At 39.6% G+C, this 21,336-nt stretch overlaps 1 protein-coding gene across 1 annotated transcript in view; it reads left to right on the top strand.

Moving 5' to 3' along the window:
• The window catches only part of LRP1B (LDL receptor related protein 1B), a 1,691,377-nt gene that overhangs the window by 1,647,951 nt on the left and 22,090 nt on the right, over positions 1–21,336 (top strand). Inside the window, exons 83-87 of the mRNA XM_088474914.1 lie at positions 3,124–3,288; positions 7,650–7,811; positions 10,245–10,419; positions 14,491–14,595; positions 20,080–20,193. Coding sequence (XP_088331040.1) covers positions 3,124–3,288; positions 7,650–7,811; positions 10,245–10,419; positions 14,491–14,595; positions 20,080–20,193 — 721 coding nt within the window. The remainder of the gene's footprint in view (positions 1–3,123; positions 3,289–7,649; positions 7,812–10,244; positions 10,420–14,490; positions 14,596–20,079; positions 20,194–21,336) is intronic.

The raw sequence follows: 21,336 nt of genomic DNA, 5'->3' as shown, positions 1-21,336 counted from the left end.
AGTGCTTGAATGTAATTGGCATGACAATATTTCCATAATGTGAAGGTAAATTCAGATTAATTCTGCACTGGGCTCTACACTGATTGCTTATACATTTGTCATCTCTCCGGCTCCCCATAGCATTTACTGAGTTCTTGTGCCTTCCTTTTGGAACTTAGAAATGCTTTGTAGTTGATTGTCAGCTCATACAACATTTACACCTTCTTATTACGATAACTTAACCAGGTCTTTGGTTTATTAACCAGGCAGAACAGGTTTATAGGATGACACTGAGGCCCTGATTAAGAGCCAGACGCTCTGACAGAGCGCTCGCTCTGAATCAGGGGCGGGCTATTTTCTTTTTTGAACGGCCTCCTGCCAGCTCGCATAGCTGTGGGTGACCTCCCACAGCTATAGCGAGCGGCCAGGAAGATGATCGCGATGGTCAAGACCATCGCGACCATCGGGCTTGCGACGAGACCATTGTGGTAGGGTCTCGTTGCCGCAAGCCCCGGAGTGTTTTCGGCTCGAACAGAGCCGAAGGCACTCCCACTGACATCACTTGTGATGTCAGTGGGGCTGGCCCCAGACGGTAGGCGTACCCATGGGAACGCCTCCATCTGGGCAGCCATGTCCCCGGCATGCCCACCAAAAAGGACGTGCTGTCACTCACCATCGACAGCACGCCCCCTTTGGTACGAGACCCGGAGCGACGGCTTGCCCGTTGCTATCCGGGTCTCGCACATGCGCATGACGGAGCCGGCTCCATCGTGCGCATGCGCTCTGGGCCACCATCCACCCGCTTGCTAGCGCTCAGCGCTCGCGAGCGGGTCTGAATCAGGCCCTGAGTTAATGCAGGAGGATAGGTACACAATATACATATACAATGTATGTACCAGATCCAGCCAGGAACGTATGGGGTAGCACAAGTGGTGTGCGGACAAACAGGAGCACACCCCTGTGTGTATACATACTGTGGTGGCAGTGGCGTATGCACACAATGGCAATTATATCTAGCAGAATAGTGGTGCTGATATAATGGAACACACAGAGTCACTGGCCTGAGTAACGCTGTCACCTCATTATGGAGACTCACAGGGGCACGTATTTTTTCTACGGAGGACGGAGCTGAAGATGGGCGATTTGCTTGCGCATGTGCAATAGTGCACAAGGGTCAGGGTCCTAGTGCTGCTGGTTAAGGAGACAGTGCATTACCTTGTCTCTTAACAGGGATTTTGCAGTATGTGTTGCAACAACTAAGCCTAGCTGGAACATGCTACAGTGCTCCTCAAAACTGGAGATATCCTTTTAAACTCCTGGTTCCGCCACAGCATCCATAGTGCTCCTGGGTGGTACCTTCAGTCACCCAGCTTATCACCCACACTTATACAACTAAAGTAAGATTGTGCAATGATAGTGCTGTCCACCCCAATGATCATAGAATAACATATTTGCTATTTACGCGAATAAGTTATGTAGTAGAATTACAGTGCAGACTAATTTATATTGTCTTACAATATGGAATTACTGTATAGTATAATTATGTAGCATTCACAAATATAATGTGAATAGTAGCACATTGACAACACTGTGAACTGACGTGTAGGCCCATTAATGCTGCAGGACACCTCTAAAGCAAGTTTAAATTAGTTGTACTGGAACATAAAAAAATTGGTAATTTTAATTTTTAGGTTGAATCTTGTGTGTGTAATATAATGCCTATCACTTATTGTGTTTCTTCTCATATTAATCATTCCTGCTTACTTAATACACCATTGGTACTCCATAGAAACAACTATTGGGATATATGGGGTACATATCTAGCCAGAGCTGTACCTAGACTTTTGGTGCCCTGTGCCAGAGAGAGCTTTGGCCTCACCCCCTCCCCCCATTTTTTAAAGAAGAACATCAGATAGTGCACCTGAAAAAGGGCCATGGCATCATGGGGAAGGGTCAGGGAAGAGATAGGGGAGGCCAGGAGATGCTGGGGATAAAAGAAGAGGAAGCTATAAGTGACAATGATAATAAACAGGAAAACTGACAGGCCCAAACAGCACCCCCTGCCCTGCGGTGCCCTGTGCCATGGCACTGGTCGCACTACCCTAGTTATGGCCATGTATCTAGCAAAGCTAGATATTCCTTGGGGAGAATTTGATCAGTGGATTACGTTGCTGAATATATATTATTAGATACTTCCCTTCTCTCCCAAAGTGTCCAGGAGCCTGGAATTTTGGGGTGCTCTCCCTGGCTCCCAAGAGAGTACAGAAGGCCAGCCTTCTCCAGTGAAGTGGGCGGTCATGGGGCTTGATGATGCAATTTACAGTGCATTTATCATTGTGGGGGAACTATCTCCTTCGCATCTCCCATCTGCTTCCGCCCTCCGGTCAGAGCCATAGAGAGTACTTGCAAGGGTCATGGCCTACAGTAAAACAAACAAAAAAAACAGTATCTGTGGTATTGTACCCCTCACACAGGGGCCAATTCTGGGGGGGGGGGCGCTCAGTGCGATCGCTGTTCCTCCCTCCTATGTGCAGGCAGAGAAAACTGTTGCTGCTCTCAGCAGCAGCAACAACTTCTCTATACTCAACCTCTCTACACTCACTGCAGCCCAGCACTAAGATTGGGTGGTAAAAGCGCAGATCCGGGCCCCCACTGGACCCCTCCAGCAAGCTTGGGCCCAGGTAATCGGTACTCGATCCCCCCCCCCCTCCTGGCGTCCATGTCTCCGTTATCTCCTGGAGGGCATTATTATAATATCAGCAACTATACATTATTACACTGAACATCTTGTTGAAGAGCCTTGATTGAATCCCATTTGTCAATCCTTGTACAACTAGACAGGTTGGACTGTCCTAGGCTCTAAAAATTTAATTTCTTTGTTAGACAGGAAAAGTGTCCCTGAAAGAAGTTCCGTGTGCAGCATTATGTGAATAAAAATGTATGAACTATAAAATAAAAACAACAAGCAAAAAAAGAGTTTAGAAACCTCGAAAATAAAATCCCTTTTAAGCAATAAATTGCCATCCACTTTACAGGCCATCTAAGTGAATGCAAATATTATTTATCACTATTTTGCCTTACTACTTTTTGATGGATCCTGACTTTTTCTGGAACTTGATTTAATCTTCCTCTGTTACAATGCAGATGATTTATGCAAACTGACTTGTGAAAACGGAGGCAGATGTATTATAAATGAGAAAGGCGATCTAAGATGCCACTGCTGGCCCAGTTTCTCGGGAGAAAGATGCGAGATGAACCACTGCAGTAATTACTGCCTGAATGGAGGGACATGTACAGCGTCTGCTCTAGGTAAATATTTATGATCAAACATGACCTGTTCCCCAAGCCTTATGATATTCTGTATAGTTGTTGTTTTCCAATTCATAGCCTCATTGTGCTGCTAATTATTAATCCAAATAACTTCCTAATGAAATGACTACAGTTTTGTTTCCTGCATGCCATACGGAACAAACGTTTCGGATAAATAAGTGAAAACTTGACTTAATGCCCTCCAAAAGCAACGTCCTTTCAAATCTGCCTTTTTTTCTCTCTTCATTGGGTTGAAAATAGGATTGTTAAAAATAGAATTTCTTAATGTCTGTGAAGCTTTGTGCACAATCTAGCAATCTGTGTAAGTGTCTTGGGCTCCAGATGCATATAAGAACCAAATGCTTTGAAGGGAGTGAGATAACAGGTGGTGGGGAGTTTTCTTACTGCTGCACAACACACTGGTGACAAATTATGACAGGCATATGAATCACAAACAGACAGCAACTTTGCATCATGAATAATGCATTATTAATGTTACTTCATGGTCCACAAGACACTAGACTGTGTTGTTGAGCAAGTGATATGTCATGTGTCTTATTTTACGTCTGCTCCAGGACCCTGAAATTCCATGTCAAGAGATTAAAGTGAGACTGTAGTTTGGGAGGGTATTGAATCATTTCATGCATGCACTATCAATTTCTTGGATTTACAGCCAATGTTGCTTGTAATCATAATACCCCATACCTTAAATATAGCGATCTCTCCAATGGGGCACCCATCTTCTGCATTGTAGGGATCCCTGGTGGTTCTGCATCCTGTCACATCACTGTGGCTGATGAAATTCAAAGTTAAAGCACCAAGTTTTATTGCTTTGGAACCATTGTGTCGGCAGCCAGATGCAGTGCGCTGAGGGGTACAAGAAGCAGGACCGACAGTAAGGGTTGTTGCTGCCTCCCCATAGTACAAGTATTTTCTAGGAACTCAACGAGGAAAAGGATAAGGAGTCTATGACTCCTGCAGCTAAGGAAGGATGAGAAAAAAATATATACAGTTGTGCTGGAGTTACTTTGCTGAAATTGGCTTTCTTTTTGCAATCCATATATACAGCCATGGCCAAAAGTTTTGAGAATGACACAAGAAGTGGTTATCACAAAGTTTGCTGCTTCAGTGTTTTTAGACCTTTTTGTCAGATGTCCCTTGGTTGAGAAACAACCCCACACATGAATGGTCTCAGGATGCTTTACTATTAAATATTAAATACTGTATATTAAATATATATTTCATATTATTAAGCATACATGATATAATATTACAATCATTTCCCTTGTGCTAAATCTAACCTCGGCATGCATGGTATTGTCTATGTGAACTAAGGTTTACTGACAATCCTCCTTTTAAACCTATTTGGCCAAATGTCACCAAAAATGTGATTGTGTGTTACTGTATAAACTGTTTTGCTTTTAGAAAGGTATTAGTGCGGCAACACCTTTAGGATTTGGAACACCTGAATGGATCCTGGACTTGTAGTAGTGCATACATTGGGGCTTATGCTGACTTGAATTTAGGTCACTTTTCTCAGAGTAAAACATATGCAGATTGGCTCGGTGTATGCTCACAAAGCAGGCCATATGCAGTTTAGACCCCCACAAAAAATGGCTCACTGTTAAACTAGTTGATATTGCAATATGATATTTGGATTTTCTATTAGCCCGGCCCCCTATTTTTCCATCTTCACACCCGGTCCTATCAAAAGCTGGCTAGTTAGTGCCCTGGTCGGAATCAAGCCCATGACCTCAGTGCTTTGAGGCAGCAATGCTAATCACTGCCCCTTTGTGCTGCCCTGTTTTTGGTGTAGGTTGCCTCCAAAGTTTTTTTTTTATGTGAGTTAGGGAGGACCCCCAACAAATTATTCTTTTGGGGAGGAAGGAATTGAGTTTTTACTTTTATGTTTATTTTCACAACAAAATCAAACTTAAGGGCCATTATATGCAGTTTGTACCCTCCCCACCCTCCAGTCTCGAAGCCTCTGTTAATGCTTTCTTTTACTGGCACATAGAAATTCTGACAAAACACAATATAATAGTTTTTAAAGCATTTCCTTCCACCACTCGCTCAGTGTATGTTGCTACTCAATAGACATTAAACTATAATGCTTTTCTTACATCTTTTGTAACTGCATTTCTATTTTATTTTGTGAATTTTTCTGAGTTTCTGATTGTTTAGACTGAGCTACTTGTGAAATGTGAATGACATAGGGCCTGATTCAGCAAGGATCAATATTCTGCTAGAACGCACGCTTTGCAGTTGCTAATATCAGCAGTGATATGTAAATGATTGCATTCGCATTGCAATTGCAGCCTAACATAAGGACGCCCACTTCCCCTTGCTCACATCCGTATACTTTGGCAACATAGGGAAATAATCGGTAACATCGGGCCCATATGCACAGTTAAGGCAGGTCAGACCTCACTCAGGTATTGCTAACTTCAGCACACGCTATGAGGCCTCTGGCTGCGTACGGTATTGCAGTGGTTAATTTATGCACACCCATGCAACGGCATTGAAACGCACTGGCACACCTGCGTTCGCCCAACCGCCCCCCATCACCACCCACAAACGGCACTTCCTGTCAATCACTCTGCGATGGGTCTGCGCGGTCACTGCGATTGCAGTCCCGATTGCAGTGGTCGGTTCGCGCACGCACACTGTGATGCGTACGCATGCGCAGTACGCAAACAAACGTCCGATTGCATACGTATAAGCAACTGCGATCCTTGTTCGATCAGGCCCATAGTCTCCATCAATTACCAAATGTGTGCTAATTGTTTCCTATTTTATGTCAAGGTGCAGAATTCTGTACCTTTTTTGGCTCTCAATGTAACCCACCAACATTATTTTCTTTGCTTCCCACTTAGTGTGGTGTCAAACTCGGGCCCTCCAGCTACAGTAGAACTACACATCCCAGCATGCAGTGCCACAGTTTTGCTATTAGGACGTGCTAAAAGTGTGGCAGGGCATGCTGGGATTATGTAGTCCCACAAAAGCTGAAGGGCCCGAGTTTGACACCACCGTAGTAGTCCATCCATCTGTGGCCCCCACTCTGCACTTCTGATTAGGCACAGGAGCTTGTGCATGTGCAGTGAAGCCCCTTTTGAATTATGCAGTGGCCATTACTCATTCTCAAAAATAGAGCAGGCATTTATGGAGTATGACATGTTCTGCTCATGCTTGGACCATACCATTGCTCATAACAAGAATTTAGATCTGTTTAGATTGTCAGCTCTAGTAGGGAGAGCACTCTCACCATCTGTCCTAATATATATTTCTGCATTTTTATTGTACAGTGCTGCAAAATGGCAGCACTGTACAAATGGTATATTGGCGCATTATCAATGAATAATAATTAATACACTAATGGCATTAACATATCCTAAATGTACTGTAACACATTTATTTCATACAGTGTGATGTCACGAAATCTTAGGGTGATATTGTACGTTTTAAGTGCTCATTAAATCCATCCAAATGTTAAACTGTTCAACAAATCCCACCGGTAAATTGCTTATTCTTGGTGTGCTATCCGTTAAGCCTTTGGCAAATTCCTAGATGGACATTATGCAGCTAGAGTTTGGGGCAGCTTTAATTAAAATTTATAAGTTTATGACAGTTGTATTGAACTACAATAATTAAACCAGGAAAATGTCATCAGTTAATTAAAAGCACACATCTGAGAGACATAATTAAAACTTTAGATTTAGTCAAGAAACTTCTTGCGCAAACTAAATTAATAAGATTTCATCAGTAATGAGCAGTAACATTATTACTGTCTCTGGAATGAGTTTTACCCTCGCAGAACACCAGAATTTAAAAAAAAATGTCCCTTTTTGTTGTAAATTATGTACGACTTTAGTAACTTAATCAATTTTAGAATCAACGATATTACAAAGGATATTGTTAATTAATTGCTACAAAGGTAGCTAGCAGCACAATGATGGAATTTTAAAAACAAATAACAAACGTTTTTCTGTAAAAAGCACAATGTATAGATAACTCTTCCATATTCCAGCGCTGCAAAATCTTATGACATGAAATTGTCTGTCTTGTAGTTCTACCAGAGCAATTGGTGTCTATTAGCTTTTTATATTAAGTTGAATGGCGCTGACCTAGATAACAAAATATGCACCAGATGAAAATCTGTCATCAAAATTTGTACTGGGAATTCTGTTAAAATAATTGTCGAAAGGTCACAAGACTTACAACAATCTTATACTTACTATATTCAGATGTGGCATATTGCAGAGAGGATTGAGTTGGTACAGTAAGTACATGTACATTAAAGTAATTTGTATAAAAAAGGCTAAGTTTGTGTTTTTTATAATGATAATGTTCTTCTTTCACAGGGAAACCAACTTGCAGTTGTGCACTGGGGTACACAGGTCCTACCTGTGGTAGAAAGGTCTGCGACAATATTTGTCAAAATGGGGGCTCGTGTAGCATATCAGCTGGCAATCAACCCCTATGTCACTGCCTTACTGAATATACAGGGGACAGATGTCAATACCGTAAGTATTCAACCCTAAATCTGTAACTAGTTATATGCCTATAATGGAATAATGGATGGAAAACAGAAACTGCAAATAAGAGAACGGGACTTAATGTAAAATACCCCCCACACACACACAGGTTAGGTGTGTGGAACTCCTCCTAAAGATAATAATTCTATGAACTATCTGTCATGGAAGCACAACATGGGTTTTCCTGCCACTGATGTGTCCTGTCATCTTGCACTCTGTACATGAATTGTGTTCCTCAAATACCAATTTGAAGCAATGTTTTGGGCATAAGTAAACCGAGCTATCAGGCCAAGGATGAAGTGGGGTACTTTGAGGACCTCAATCATACATGTACCCTGATTAAGAGACCAAGACGACATGACACATTAGTAGCAGTAAAACCCATGCCATGCTTCCATAATGGACAGGTCATGGCAATGCCATTTTGGGAGAAGATCCACACACCACTCATCTTACCATTAATTGTCCTTATTTTGGTAAGTGGCAGTGATATACAGTAATGTAGTACTTTTCTTTCCTTAATTAAGCTTTTCTAATGGTTTTCATACTCGCTGACTCCCTTACTGCATGTCTTCCAATCTACTGGGAACAAATTCAATTATTATAGCTAACTGTTCAAGATTATTCTTTGAGGTTTTAATCAGAGCAAAGAAAACTAAACAGGGTTGTAAACTGCATATAACATCACCTGATATGAGCTGAAATGAGAGAAGTACTGTAATAGGCTGCTGTATGCCCAGAGCTACAGTAGGATTGCTTTGTTAGCAAGTATCTTCTAGACCTTGGAGTACAGTACTTAGTATCTTTTATATCTATTCGTATGGCAGCTTTTCAATGGACTTTACATTTTTAATTGTGTCACAATGGAAACTGTGCTTTTAAAAACAGTAATTTGAAAACAATAACATGTTTCCACAATGATATATGCATCTTTACATTATGTATGTTAGTTGTGGATCCGTAGATTGATTTTTTTTTTTTTTTCATTCTTTTGCTTTATTTTCCAAAATTCAGTCTCCTGAAGAAAACAATGTTTCCATGGTAAAAGCTTCATAAAAAGCTCTGTTGAAAGCTATTTTCAACAACAACTGGTCTTTGAATTTCATCTAAAGAGTTTTAATTACTTAGTAGAGTCTGATGGGATTTATGAGTTTTTGAGTTCTTTGATTTTAAAAGTGAAACAGAATTCTGCAAATGTAGCTTTGTCATTATTGCTCAGGCATTAAAATGATCTCCATTGATGTACCCAAACCAATCCATACAATAGGGCTCCTTTATTAACATTGCATTTAGGTGCAAAGATGTGCAATTAACCATAGCAACCAATCAGACTCTTGTGTCCATTGACTAGCTCACTATAGACAGATAAAAGCCCCTGGTCACTGTTTCCTTTGGAATGGCTACTTTCTCATGACTATTGTGTATCCACTTCAACTAAAAATCTTTGAAACAGAATACACACAAGATAAATACATATTTGTCAAATGATCCAGCTGCTTTCAGTACAGTCTTTCCTTAACCTTCTTTTAACATGTACGCCTGTGTACAGTAAATTTACCCCTTAAGAGTGTTTGTTTATACTACTGTAACTGTCCCCCATCCAAAAATATGAGCACATTTATTCATTAAATACCCCCTAATCTCAATAGTATCAAACCATTCCTTATGCAAATCAAGCTTTTCGAAAAATATCCCTTCTGATTAGTTTGATATATTTTCATCTAATATTTTGTTATTTTGTATTATACCTAACACTTCTTGAATCTATCTTGGAGTGTATACACCATAAGTTGAGGACTAAAGAGATTCTTTGGAAATTCAAACCATACTTACTGTACCTGCTTTCTGTCTGTCCCCTCTGGGAGAGTAAGTGGCAACTGTGGTGATAAAACGTATCCCCCCTCCCTTGATGCAATGGTGTAATTTGTGACATCATACATAGGGGACAGGGCCACAACAACGCAATTCATCATCTCGCCTATTTCACTAGGCTGTTTGCTGGATGCTTGTGGGTGACCCTCTCTCTCGGGAGTCTGGGGACTCCCCTAAATTCTACCATCTTCTATACATTTTGGTAAAGTGATCCAAAAGCTTTGTGATTTTATATTTATATTTGTAGTCCAAGTGCTAAACTGCTTAATTGGAATATTAGAGCTCAAGATAAACTATATTAATTAGTCTTCCTGGAATATCTTGAGTGCCTCATTAGCATACACAATAGTCGGTTCAATAACATTATTTTTGAGATGACCACTTGAGGTATTAAGTATGAGGAAACTTTGAAAAAACAGATTGGGAAGAGACTTAAATATTAGTCGCGAGAACATAATCAGCACATACTACACAGATCATTTTTAAAATCATGGTCATATTTGAAATAATGAAAATGATCAATATTACCAGTCTTGTTTCACTTCCTAGATGTGTGCCACCATTATTGTGTAAACTCTGAGTCCTGCACAATTGCTGATGATGGACGTGTGGAATGTGTATGTCCTGTCCGATATGAAGGATCAAAGTGTGAAGTGGACAAATGTTTGCGGTGTCACGGTGGCCTTTGCATTTTAGACAAGAACAGCTTTGATGTCTTATGCAAGTAAGTCTACAGTTTTGTTTTCTAATACATCTGAATCACCAATCACTTCTATACTGATACAAAAAGCCTACAGATGTTAAAGTGGTCCAGCTCTCTTCTACTAGATCTGTTGCAGGTTATTGGTAGGGAATTGTATGTTTTTAATGTTCTTGTTTTTACCAGTAAAAGATGGTTTATAGAGCATTATAGTATGTAGTAAAATACAGTAGTTTTACATCAATTCCATCCAACAAAACCCATTCTATGCCATATACTGTATATTTCCCATTTGAATCAATAGATGACATAGAGAAATAAAACATTTCCAATGAGCATTATCAAATTATTGGGAAAACATTCCAAATCCAAAAAGAAGTAGCTCTGTACTACTAACCTCTCAGTGTAATAGATTTCATAAAGTGTGTCGTAATATAGATGTCTGTCACAAGAATTTATCATGATAATTTACTGTGCACGACTTCCAGGATAAACTCATTTCTCAGGTTTGGTGTTACGCCAGGTACACACAGGGGCTGAGTTGAACATATCCCTGTTTGCGGACTGTGTCTTGCGTATTTTCATACTGCACATGCTCTGGGACTGTGCACATACAAGTATGAGTGATGCAGAATCATAAATGTTTATACAATTTTGACTGCAAAGGACGTACTGTAACTGGCCATTCTCACATAGGCAGAGTTCATTTTTTATATGACAGCTCAACTGTTAGACCGTGTCAGACTTGAGCATAAATACGCCTGTCTTTACATCTATCTTTTGCACCTGGTGTACAGTAGTGTACAGTAGGTGCAAGTCCGCATTGACGATGATGACTAGCAGCAAACCAAGTGTATGGTTCGGGGGCAGGAGCACCTCAAGATGCATGCAACTGTGTGTAGGGGCACATTTACACATTTTATTCTGTGCACACAGTATGGAAGCACATGCATATGTAGTGTTCATTCAAGCACCTTGCACCTGTCACAAACCGTGCTGTTCCTCTTTACTACCTGGGGTGTTGCTCTCTGCTCTGGTGCTTCTAGCACACTCCTCAGAGGCTTGTTGCATCAGCTGAGTGTGCTAGAATTAACCAGGCAAGAGAGTGACACCCCAGCAGAAATGAGGAACAGCATAGGTTGGGACACTAACAGAATGAACACTATGTATGTATTCTGTTCTTCTCTACATCAGGACCTGTCTATCAGCACTGTGACAGTGTCAGACGTACCCTTTATGGAAATTGAATTGCACCTTCTTAATGGATTTGCTTGATTGACCAGAAAAACCCAGCACCCACATTAAATTCACATCTTAGCTTCACAATTCTTATTCATAAAAAATGCTAATTTAAATATTTAATATTCAGAGCTCACGTGAAAGTAATGCATTCCCCGTTTATAATGCACGGAAAGGAAATGTATTAAGCAGATTATATAATTTGTATGAATATTCATCTGGCACAGAGAAAAAAAGAGCATAAGGAGTAAATTAGTTTATGAAGTGTGCAAAGAACTACAGCTACATTTATTTTTAAAGATTAACTCCCTCCTTCCATTTGGCTGTATCATGGTTGGCCTTATGTCTTGTATCCCACTTTTTCAGAGGTACTCACCTTAGCAATGCTTGTGACTGCTTCCTTTCAGGGGTCATAGCTTAGAGAAGGTTAAATGAAGTCACCATTCATTGTAGAGTGCAGATTATGGATTGAGCAGTCACAGAAGGTTCTATCAAGTCTTCATTGGTATGAGAACTTTGGTAGCATTTGGGGTCTGGGGCATGAGATCCCTGCTCTTCTAATAATTTGGAAGTGGGATAATCTTTAAAAAAAACTGCAGAAGTTATTCTTACATTTGTTTTCAGTATACATTAATGAGTATTCAGAACTCACAGCATTTTCTGAAATCATCTCAGTTTTAACTCTTTTTTTATACTTTCTGTACAATGCTGTGTTATTTCCAAGGATTTAATGCACAGAACGAAGAAAAATAATGAATCAAATGCAGAAATCAGTTAATGAGATTTCTGACGAATTGCTAATTCTGTCTAATTGCTCGATTAGCCTACCAAAGCAAATCTTTATTGTAAGCAAAGTGAACACAAAGACGCTTCCTAGTGATGAACAATCTGTTTTAAGCCGAGAGTACATTGAATAACTTGGAGGCAAGATAGAGCAGATTTTCAGTAAAGGAAAAGAAAAATCGTTAGTGCTCCTGCAGTGTCTGAGTTGAAGAAAAGAAGTCAGAGGTTCGGGAAGAAAGAGCACCGCAACGCTCATCTTTTTCCTCTTTCATTGGCTACAAAAAAACCCAGATAGCAAAAAGTAATCGCTCCCTTTGACAGCTATTCTTCCTGTCACTTTTTGTTTTGAATAAGACACAAGGAAAGCACTAAAATACTGCAGGAGGCACTAGGATCTCTGTAGCTGCTAGTTTCGGCTATTAGCCCAGGAGGCTGGGTACACCATGGGTCAGAGGAACACGCTGGATAGTAGCATATGCCAGCAGTAGCACATTCCAGCTCTTTGTTCTCACCCACATTTTATACTACTGCTCATAGAAGCACAGATGTGAAATGCAATCTAAGAAACTATTTATATATTAACACTTTTTTAAATATTGCTTATATATTACACAGTGCATTACAAAACAATTCCTACCCCAGTGGAGCTTATAATCTATATTCCCTACTAAACAGACACACACATGTCCCTACTACACACACACACACACACGTTAATTTTGGCCAGTTAATTATACCAGTATTTATTTGGAGTGTTGGAGGAAAATAGAGTACCCAGAGGAATCCCCCACACACAGGGGGAGAAAATACGAACTCCACTCAGACAGGGTCCTGCCTGGGAATCGAACCCATGATTGCAGTTTGCCAGCAGCAAATACAGCAATACTAATCCGCTGTGCAACTGTCATGACACACATATACAGTACTATATATACATATAAATCACTCTTTTAAAGAAACTCTTATGAGCCCAAAAGTTTAAATAGTATATTGGCCTCCTAGCAGTAAGAACTAGAAATAAAATAAGATAATATTGGCACCAGTAAAGGTGTGGGCGAGGGTGAATATTCTTTCTACTTTGAATTCACTGAAATACTTACCCATTATCTACATCCAGCCTGGCCAACCTGGCTTTCCAGTTGTTGTGAAACTACAAGTTCCAGCATACCCTCCCACTGATCAGCTAGTATAGCATGTTGGGACTTGTAGTTTTACAACAGCTAGAGAGCCACAGGTTGGCTAGGCCTGATCTACGCAGTCATAACATGTACCACAGTTAATGTAAAAGTGCCTAGATCAGGGAAAAAGAGGCAGTATCTAGTAGAATATCTGACAATTAAAGGGACCCACCAAAAATCCGTACATTGACAGACTACTAATGGTAAATTTACTAAAGTGAGAGTTTTTAGAAGTGGAGATGTTGCCCATAGCAACCAATCAGATTCTACTTATCAATTAACTAGCACCTTCTATAAGATAATAGCTAGAATCTGATTGGTTGCTATGGGCAACATCTCCACTTCTAAAAACTCTCTCTTTAGTAAATTTACCCCTTAGTAGGAATGATTCACATGCATTTCCTAATACATTTTTAAGGTTCGTAATCCCCTGTAAAATAAAGTGGTGGTCCTTCTGACATTATGACAGGAACAACAGCTTTAACTTGGGTATGTTTAGGTAGAAATGAATGATACGATCTCCAAATGAATTCTTCCATGGCAGCAGTTTGGCTGGCTGCTGCACTGCATACAAAGCAGAAAGTAGCTGCAGACCCTGATGGTGCCTCCATAAAGTATCTATGCTAGATATTTGCACTGCATTAGTAAATGTTAGCATTGCCTTGTTTATATAAACCAACGGTTTGCAAATATAATAGCCTAAGAGGAAAAAAAAATCTGCTTTCTGCCATGCTGTGTAAGAAATTGTCGCCTAAGGCTGACCTGTCAGAGACAGCTCTTTCACATTCAGCTGGTTCTTTACATGAAATCACATTATAATATTTACTTGCAATTCTTAGATCAGCTTTAAAAATTAAAAGAATAATTGCATCTTTCATGTTTCTTTTATTCACAGCTGCAGTAATGGAAAGATCGCCTCCAGCTGTCAGCTGTGTGATGGGTACTGTTATAATGGGGGCACTTGTCGGCTGGACCCAGAGACAAACATACCTGTCTGTGTGTGAGTATCATTTGTGACAATGTATCTCCTGACAATACACTGACTGTGAGTGTTGTTAATAAAACAGGGCAACTGTTGCCTAGGAGGTTCTCTTCACCTTCTGCTGTGTGACATGTCACTGAGAGTACCAAATGTCATTCTTGAGCATCATAAAGTTATATATGCAATGCTAGGATTTATCATTACTTTAAAAGTGTAATAGTGTATCTTTAGGTAACAATTTTCTAAAATGCTTTACTATAATAATTGGTTACATATACATCATACAGGTTGAGTCTCCCCAGGGTCATCTTAACAGCAGTGTGGGCCCTGGGCAAAGCAATGCACTGGGGATCCTACCCACCCATTCACGGGAAAAAAATGTAAATGGTCAATAAAATTAAACCCTCCTGCATGCCCATCAGACCTCCCACACATGCAGAGAGACTCTGTCTGACTGGTCTGAAGCTGATGGATGAAGTAATACTGGGACTGAGGTGAGTACTCATCACCCGTGGGGGAAATTTAGATAACAGAGGCCGGCTTATAAAAATATCACAGATTTACCAACTGGCCACGGCTGCTGGGGGGCATGTTGGTGGGCCCCTACAAGCTTCGGGCCCTTGGGCAACTTGCCAACAAGCCCAATGGAAGAGATGGCCCTGAGTCTCCCATATCCAAATATTCCGAAATAGGGAATTTTTTTAGCATGACTGAGAAAGTGAAACCTTTGCTTTCTGATGGTTCAATGGGCCTAATTCTGACCCAGTAGCAAGCGCTGTGCGCTCGCAACTGGGTCGATGGTGGGCCAGTGCGCATGCGCACGATGGAGCTGGCTCCGTCGCGCGCATGCGTGACATCTGGATAGCGACGGGCACTCCGTCGCTCCAGGTCTCGTACCAAAGGGGGCGTGCTGTCGATGTTGAGTGACTGCACGCCCCCTTTGGTGGGCGGGCCGGGGGGGTGGCTGCCCAAATGGAGGCGTTCCCATGTGAATGCCTCCATTTGGGGGCAGCCCCACTGACATCACGAGTGATGTCAGTGGGAGAGATTTCAACTCTGTTAGAGCTGAAATCTCTCTGGGGCTTGCGGCCACGAGACCCTACCACAAGGGTCTCGTCGCAAGCCCGATGGTCGCGATGGTCTTGACTATCGCGACGATCTTCCTGGCCGCTCGCTATAGGTGTGGGTGGTCACCCACAGCTATGCGAGCGGCCAGGAGGCCGTTCTAAAAAAAAAAAAAAGACCGGCCCTGATTCAGAGTGACCGGCTCTGAATCAGGGCCAATGTACACAAACTTTGTTTACAGCACAAATTATTAAAAATATAGTATAAAATAGCCTTCAGGCTGTGTGTATAAGGTATATATGAAACATAAATTAATTTCATTTATGTACACAAACTTTTTTTGATGCACAAAATTATTAAACATATTGTATAAAATGACCTTCAGGCTGTGTGTATAAGGTATAAAACATAAATGCATTCTGTGTTTAGATTTGGGTCCCATTCCCAAGATATTTCATTATTTTATGCAAATATTGCAAAATACAGAATATTTCCGATATCCAAAATACCCCTGGTCCCAAGCATTTTGGATATGGGAGACTCAACCTGTACTTGCCTGCTTTTTCTTTCTGTGCTCAAGATCTGGTGAAGACAGTGTGGGAGGGATAGGTGGTATCACACCATGAATCACTCTGGTCCCTCCTCCCATGATGTGATGTATTATGTCAGGGGTGGGGATTACATTGAATTCAGGAGTCCCACAGAATAGGCAATATGATTGTAGATGGATTAGCTAAGTAACAAATCATTGTATTTGGGATCATTATAAGTAGATGGCAAAATTAATTTAGACTTCTAGGATTAGTCATTATCACTAAGGCTAAATTATTACATTGCAGTAGTATAAGCTACATATTCAAAAATATCAAAAAGTTTTAGGAACAGTTTACAATATAATTAAGATAAATATGGTATTGAATGAAATGCATTATTCTCTGGGTTCGTTACACTTGCATCAAAGCCTGTGCTGTGTGCTGAAATGTGGTGTAACATTTAGCAGCTACTGTACTGTATGTTTGCTTTCACTTTCTAATCTGCTCTAGAAAAATGACAGCTAGAAGCTGATTGGTTAGTGAAGTATTCAGCACGTTACTGCACATTGCATTATTTTATTAATAAGCCCCACTGTGAACTAGTAGTTCGGTATGAATGGAAATAACCCATGTCTACATCGCAATCTGGTGATTTGGCACAGTGCCGGATCACATTTCAAGCATGTGTTTTGTTCTTCTTTTAAGTCAAACGTTAACTCCACAATGAAGATGGTGATCTTCATTCAACCCATTTTTTTTCCATACAAAAACAAAGTAGATCTAATCAGATAGGAGGTTGAGTATTTTTAGATCAATTGTAGTACAATTGTTCAGTTATGTTGAATAAACCAAGCTAAATTGGCCTATGTGTGAAAACAGTATAAATACGCCAACCCACAAGCAGATTTGGTGTTTAAAAAGACTGCAATTTAGTGGTATGTACAAGAACTGGCAATTTGACGCTGTACTGAAAGCCACATCACTCAAGTGACGTAGACAATTGGCCATAGATTAGTAGGTTGTAACTCTGATTCTTAAGTCCCTATGGAACTATTAGTGTAGTCAGCAATAGCCACATAGAGTATTGGCATTTAGATTTACTTCTTCCCTCACTAAAATGTGAATGTTTTACAGAATTTTGCTGATTCACCACTCATCATAATCAATAGGAAATGGAGTGGAACAGCTAGTAAATCCATGTGCATGATGACAATGTATGTGGTCATCTTCTGATTGCTCTAACTCTACCCTCTTGCAGCACAAGGAGGCCATATTATTCAGATTTGGCCACAGGCATGTTTATGGCCAAGAGTGGCTGGACCAGCTTGCATATGAGGGCCTTAAGAATGTTATCATCAATAAACTGCATTTTCCACCAGTCCTGATCACCAGTTAGCCAAATCTAAATATAATCCAAAGCTAAATATAATGGTGTGGAAATGAATTGAGACAAAGTAGGTTTTTGTGTTTTGTGAGTCAGTAAGTCTAGAGTTACATGGCTGCTTAAAACTGACAGTGAAACTAGAACTGTGTCACTAAAATGGACAAAAAATTTGGGCAGAAGCTTGAAACAACACTCCGAATGAACTATTGATTAGAAAAAGTGTTATTTGCCGAGATTAAACAAGGTTCTACAGCAAGACCTAGCATCCGGTGATGTACTGATTATTAATGCTTAACAGGGTGGCACAGACTTCTAAAAGTGGTAAGAACAGAAAGAATAAAACTCATGTAAAACATGCTATTAATAATTTGTAAATTATTCAAGGTACTATTTTTTATAAACAATAAACAAAACAAAAACAAAACAGAACTTTATTGCAATTAATTTGCACACCACTGTAAGGTGTTGCTCAGTATTGATCATCATATTGGTCTCAGAACTGTACAGAAATTGGCTGTCTGAATCACTCCATTTATGGCCATAGAAACATAGAAAAACAGTGACTCTATTACTTTGAAACAACAAAAGTTATGGTGTGTATCCACTACCCGATTTTACCAGGCGATTGAACGATAACAGCATCGTTATCATTCAATCTCCTGCAAATCGGGCATTTTAATGTAAAAAACGACCAGCGATGTGTGCGCCTGCTGGTCGTTTTTGACATCTATCATCGCCCGAACATGCTGGTCAACCTGATGACGTCATCAGGTTGCCCATGTTCGGGGATGATTGATGTGCCTACACTGAACAACTGAATGTTCAGTGTAGGCACATCACAGACTGTGAAACGACTGCACGATCACAAGTCGTAATCGTGCACTCGTTTCACAGTCGCTAAGTGGATACGCGGCATTAGGCAATGTGTAATATCTTTCCTACCAGTTGATTATAGAAACATTTGCATGGGGCCTGATGCAGAATGAGTGCTACAACAGTTTGCATGAGTTTCCACTGCGCATGGAGGCAAACGCATGCATATACGCAATTGCAGACGTGTGTCCTACACTTATGGGGGAGGATAAGGGGATATTCTAATATAGGCCAAGTACTGTACTGTGGAGGTGGGTTTACGCAAAAATGCAGCTTATGTAAACCTGCAGAAACACTGATATACATCTGGTAGAAGGACTGTCTTTTGCACTTGACGAAGTACCGGTGCAATACATGCTGATGACTGTAAACCTGGTATAAATGCCTCCGATGCCAAGCCATATGCAAACCGAGATGGATACAGCACTGCATTATATAATGTTTAGATCAATTTACACCTATTTTGCCAACATTACATCATTCTACACCTTTCATACTGCATTGGCTGGAATAAAATAGCCATTAAAAATACATGTCATTGCATGTTCCACAAACACAGGATTCCCCCAAGATTAACAGATAAGACACATCTTGTAAGCATTATATTTAAGGGGTGTTGAAGTTTACCTTTGAGGAAGGATGAAAATAAGAAAGGTCAGGAGGTTAATTGCATTTTTTCCATTTAGTCCGTACTCAGAACAGGCCAGCTAGGTGAAACGATGTTAACTATGTTACATCTATACTTATCCCATTAAATGTATCACCATCGACCAACAACCACTCACTCATTCCTGTCAGGAGAGCAGCGGAGAAATAAAAAGCCATACGTATAAAAACAATCTAAACAAAAGATTGAGCAAAGGCATTTGAAAGGTGTTGAGTAAATGTATTACTTTTGGCAGCTGATATTCAATCATTGTGTTACTTTACCACTTATTCTTTCAGACTCTTGTGAAATGTGCCCTACAAAATAGCCACAGAGAAGACAGTAATAAGTACTAGAGTTCTACCAACACAATTTCTCAGAAACAAGTTGCTTGTTGTACTATATATATATATATATATATATATATATATATATATATATATATATATATATATATATATATATATATTGGATGTACTTTTGCCAAATTCAAGAGCAAGAAGCAAAAAAAAAAGTTACTTGTAAAGCAAAATGAAGAAGAGCAAAATGTAAAAACAACATTGGAAATAGTTTTATTATAACAAGAAATGTAAACAAGATCATTGTTGTACAGCAATCAATTTGCAAATTTAAAAATTTGACAAAAATGATATGATATTGTAATTATTTGTATGTATTTTACATATTCCTGTGGTCTACTTAACATTAAGGCAAACAATTTGTGTGCTGAACCAATATACAGGGGGTGTAGCCTATTTATTCACTAGGAAAGCATGCCTCAGTGATGTCACTAGTTCCTAGTGAATTGATTGGCTGTTTATTGATTCAGTGCAGAAAAAAAAGGCTGTGTGTAAATTTGAGGAGTCTAGAACTATTCTAGAACAGTTTAGCTCATTTACACAACTTTCTAATGTGGCATACATTTTTTTTATGAGATACATTACAACACATTGGAAAAGGCAGACTATTTATTGGAGTTGTGTCTTACTGAAATTCTACAGATGCTCTATGGGGTTTAAAAGTCAGCGCTGTGACCAGAAAATGAACCCTTGTGATTACTACTGTCAGAATGAGGGAATTTGCACTTTAACAGCATTTAATGAACCGAAATGCAAGTAGGTTTAACCTTCCATTTAACGCTGTTCTTTGTCTGACACCATTTTTTGTTGATCATTTGGTACTTTATTTTAAGCCATGAATAACATGACATGTCTCCCATTTTTTGTTTAAGGTCAGGACAATTTCCATAATGTGTGGTACTTTCTACAATGAATGGTTTTAGTGATATTTCACTGTGGTACAATGTCTATTTGTTAGTTCTTACAAGCAGTATGTTCAGCCATGCCTCCATTTCAGGTGTAGTATTCTGTGACAATAACATATTACATAGCTATAGTTAGGACTACTTTGGAATTCCGTAAAGAATATTTGTTACTGTATAGATGGAACATATTTAAATGAAACACTTGGCATAAAGCAGCATTATCCCACAGTGCACCTGGGACATAACACTTGCATACAAAATCTAAGTGGGTGGTGCTAATATTGCATGATTGACTCCATGTTCTTCACTTTGCAATGTGATCAATTCACCATTTGTTTCAACAAAACACTGGATGTATATGCTAGAACTCTGAGGGATATTCTCAAAAGTGGCAGTAAAGGTTTTATATGTGGTATCTCATCTTATCTTAAAAGTATTAAATGTTTTTTTGCCACATTTTACAAAATATAACTGTAAACATAGGCAAATTTGTCACCAACATGATTTTTCTATGTTTATATTATTTTACTGGCAAAACAGATGTGCATTTATGCTAGGAAATAAGGTGCAAATAAGATTTTTTCTTTGTTGTTAAAATACGTTACTGTAACATTGCTACGTTCGAGAATATCCCTGAGTTTTAGTTAAGATTACTGGCATTATCAATTGGTTCATGATATAGAGTGCATGCAACATACTACATCATTCATTTATTAGTACATTGCTATTTTTCATTTTCTTACTTCATCCAGATAAAGAAAAATGAATGCTTTTTAGCTAAAGTTGCTTTCTGTTGTAATATGGCAATTGTTTGTTATGTACATAAAGTTTCCGGATTATGTGGAATAAATTTACTTTTCAGGTGTGTTTGGTCCATTGCAAAATCACTGCATACATCTACTCAATAAGCAGTTCCCTCCCTCTCCGTTCGGTAATGTTATATGACTGCAGAAAATTAGGATGTAGATGGCAAATTAATGCATAAATATAGCAG

Source organism: Taudactylus pleione, unplaced genomic scaffold (assembly GCF_031769625.1).
Source record: "Taudactylus pleione unplaced genomic scaffold, aTauple2 ptg000156l, whole genome shotgun sequence".
In the NCBI taxonomy this organism is placed as follows: Eukaryota; Metazoa; Chordata; class Amphibia; order Anura; family Myobatrachidae; genus Taudactylus; species Taudactylus pleione.
Note: the sequence above shows the minus strand (reverse complement) of the source record. Positions and strands in the feature narration are given on the sequence as shown.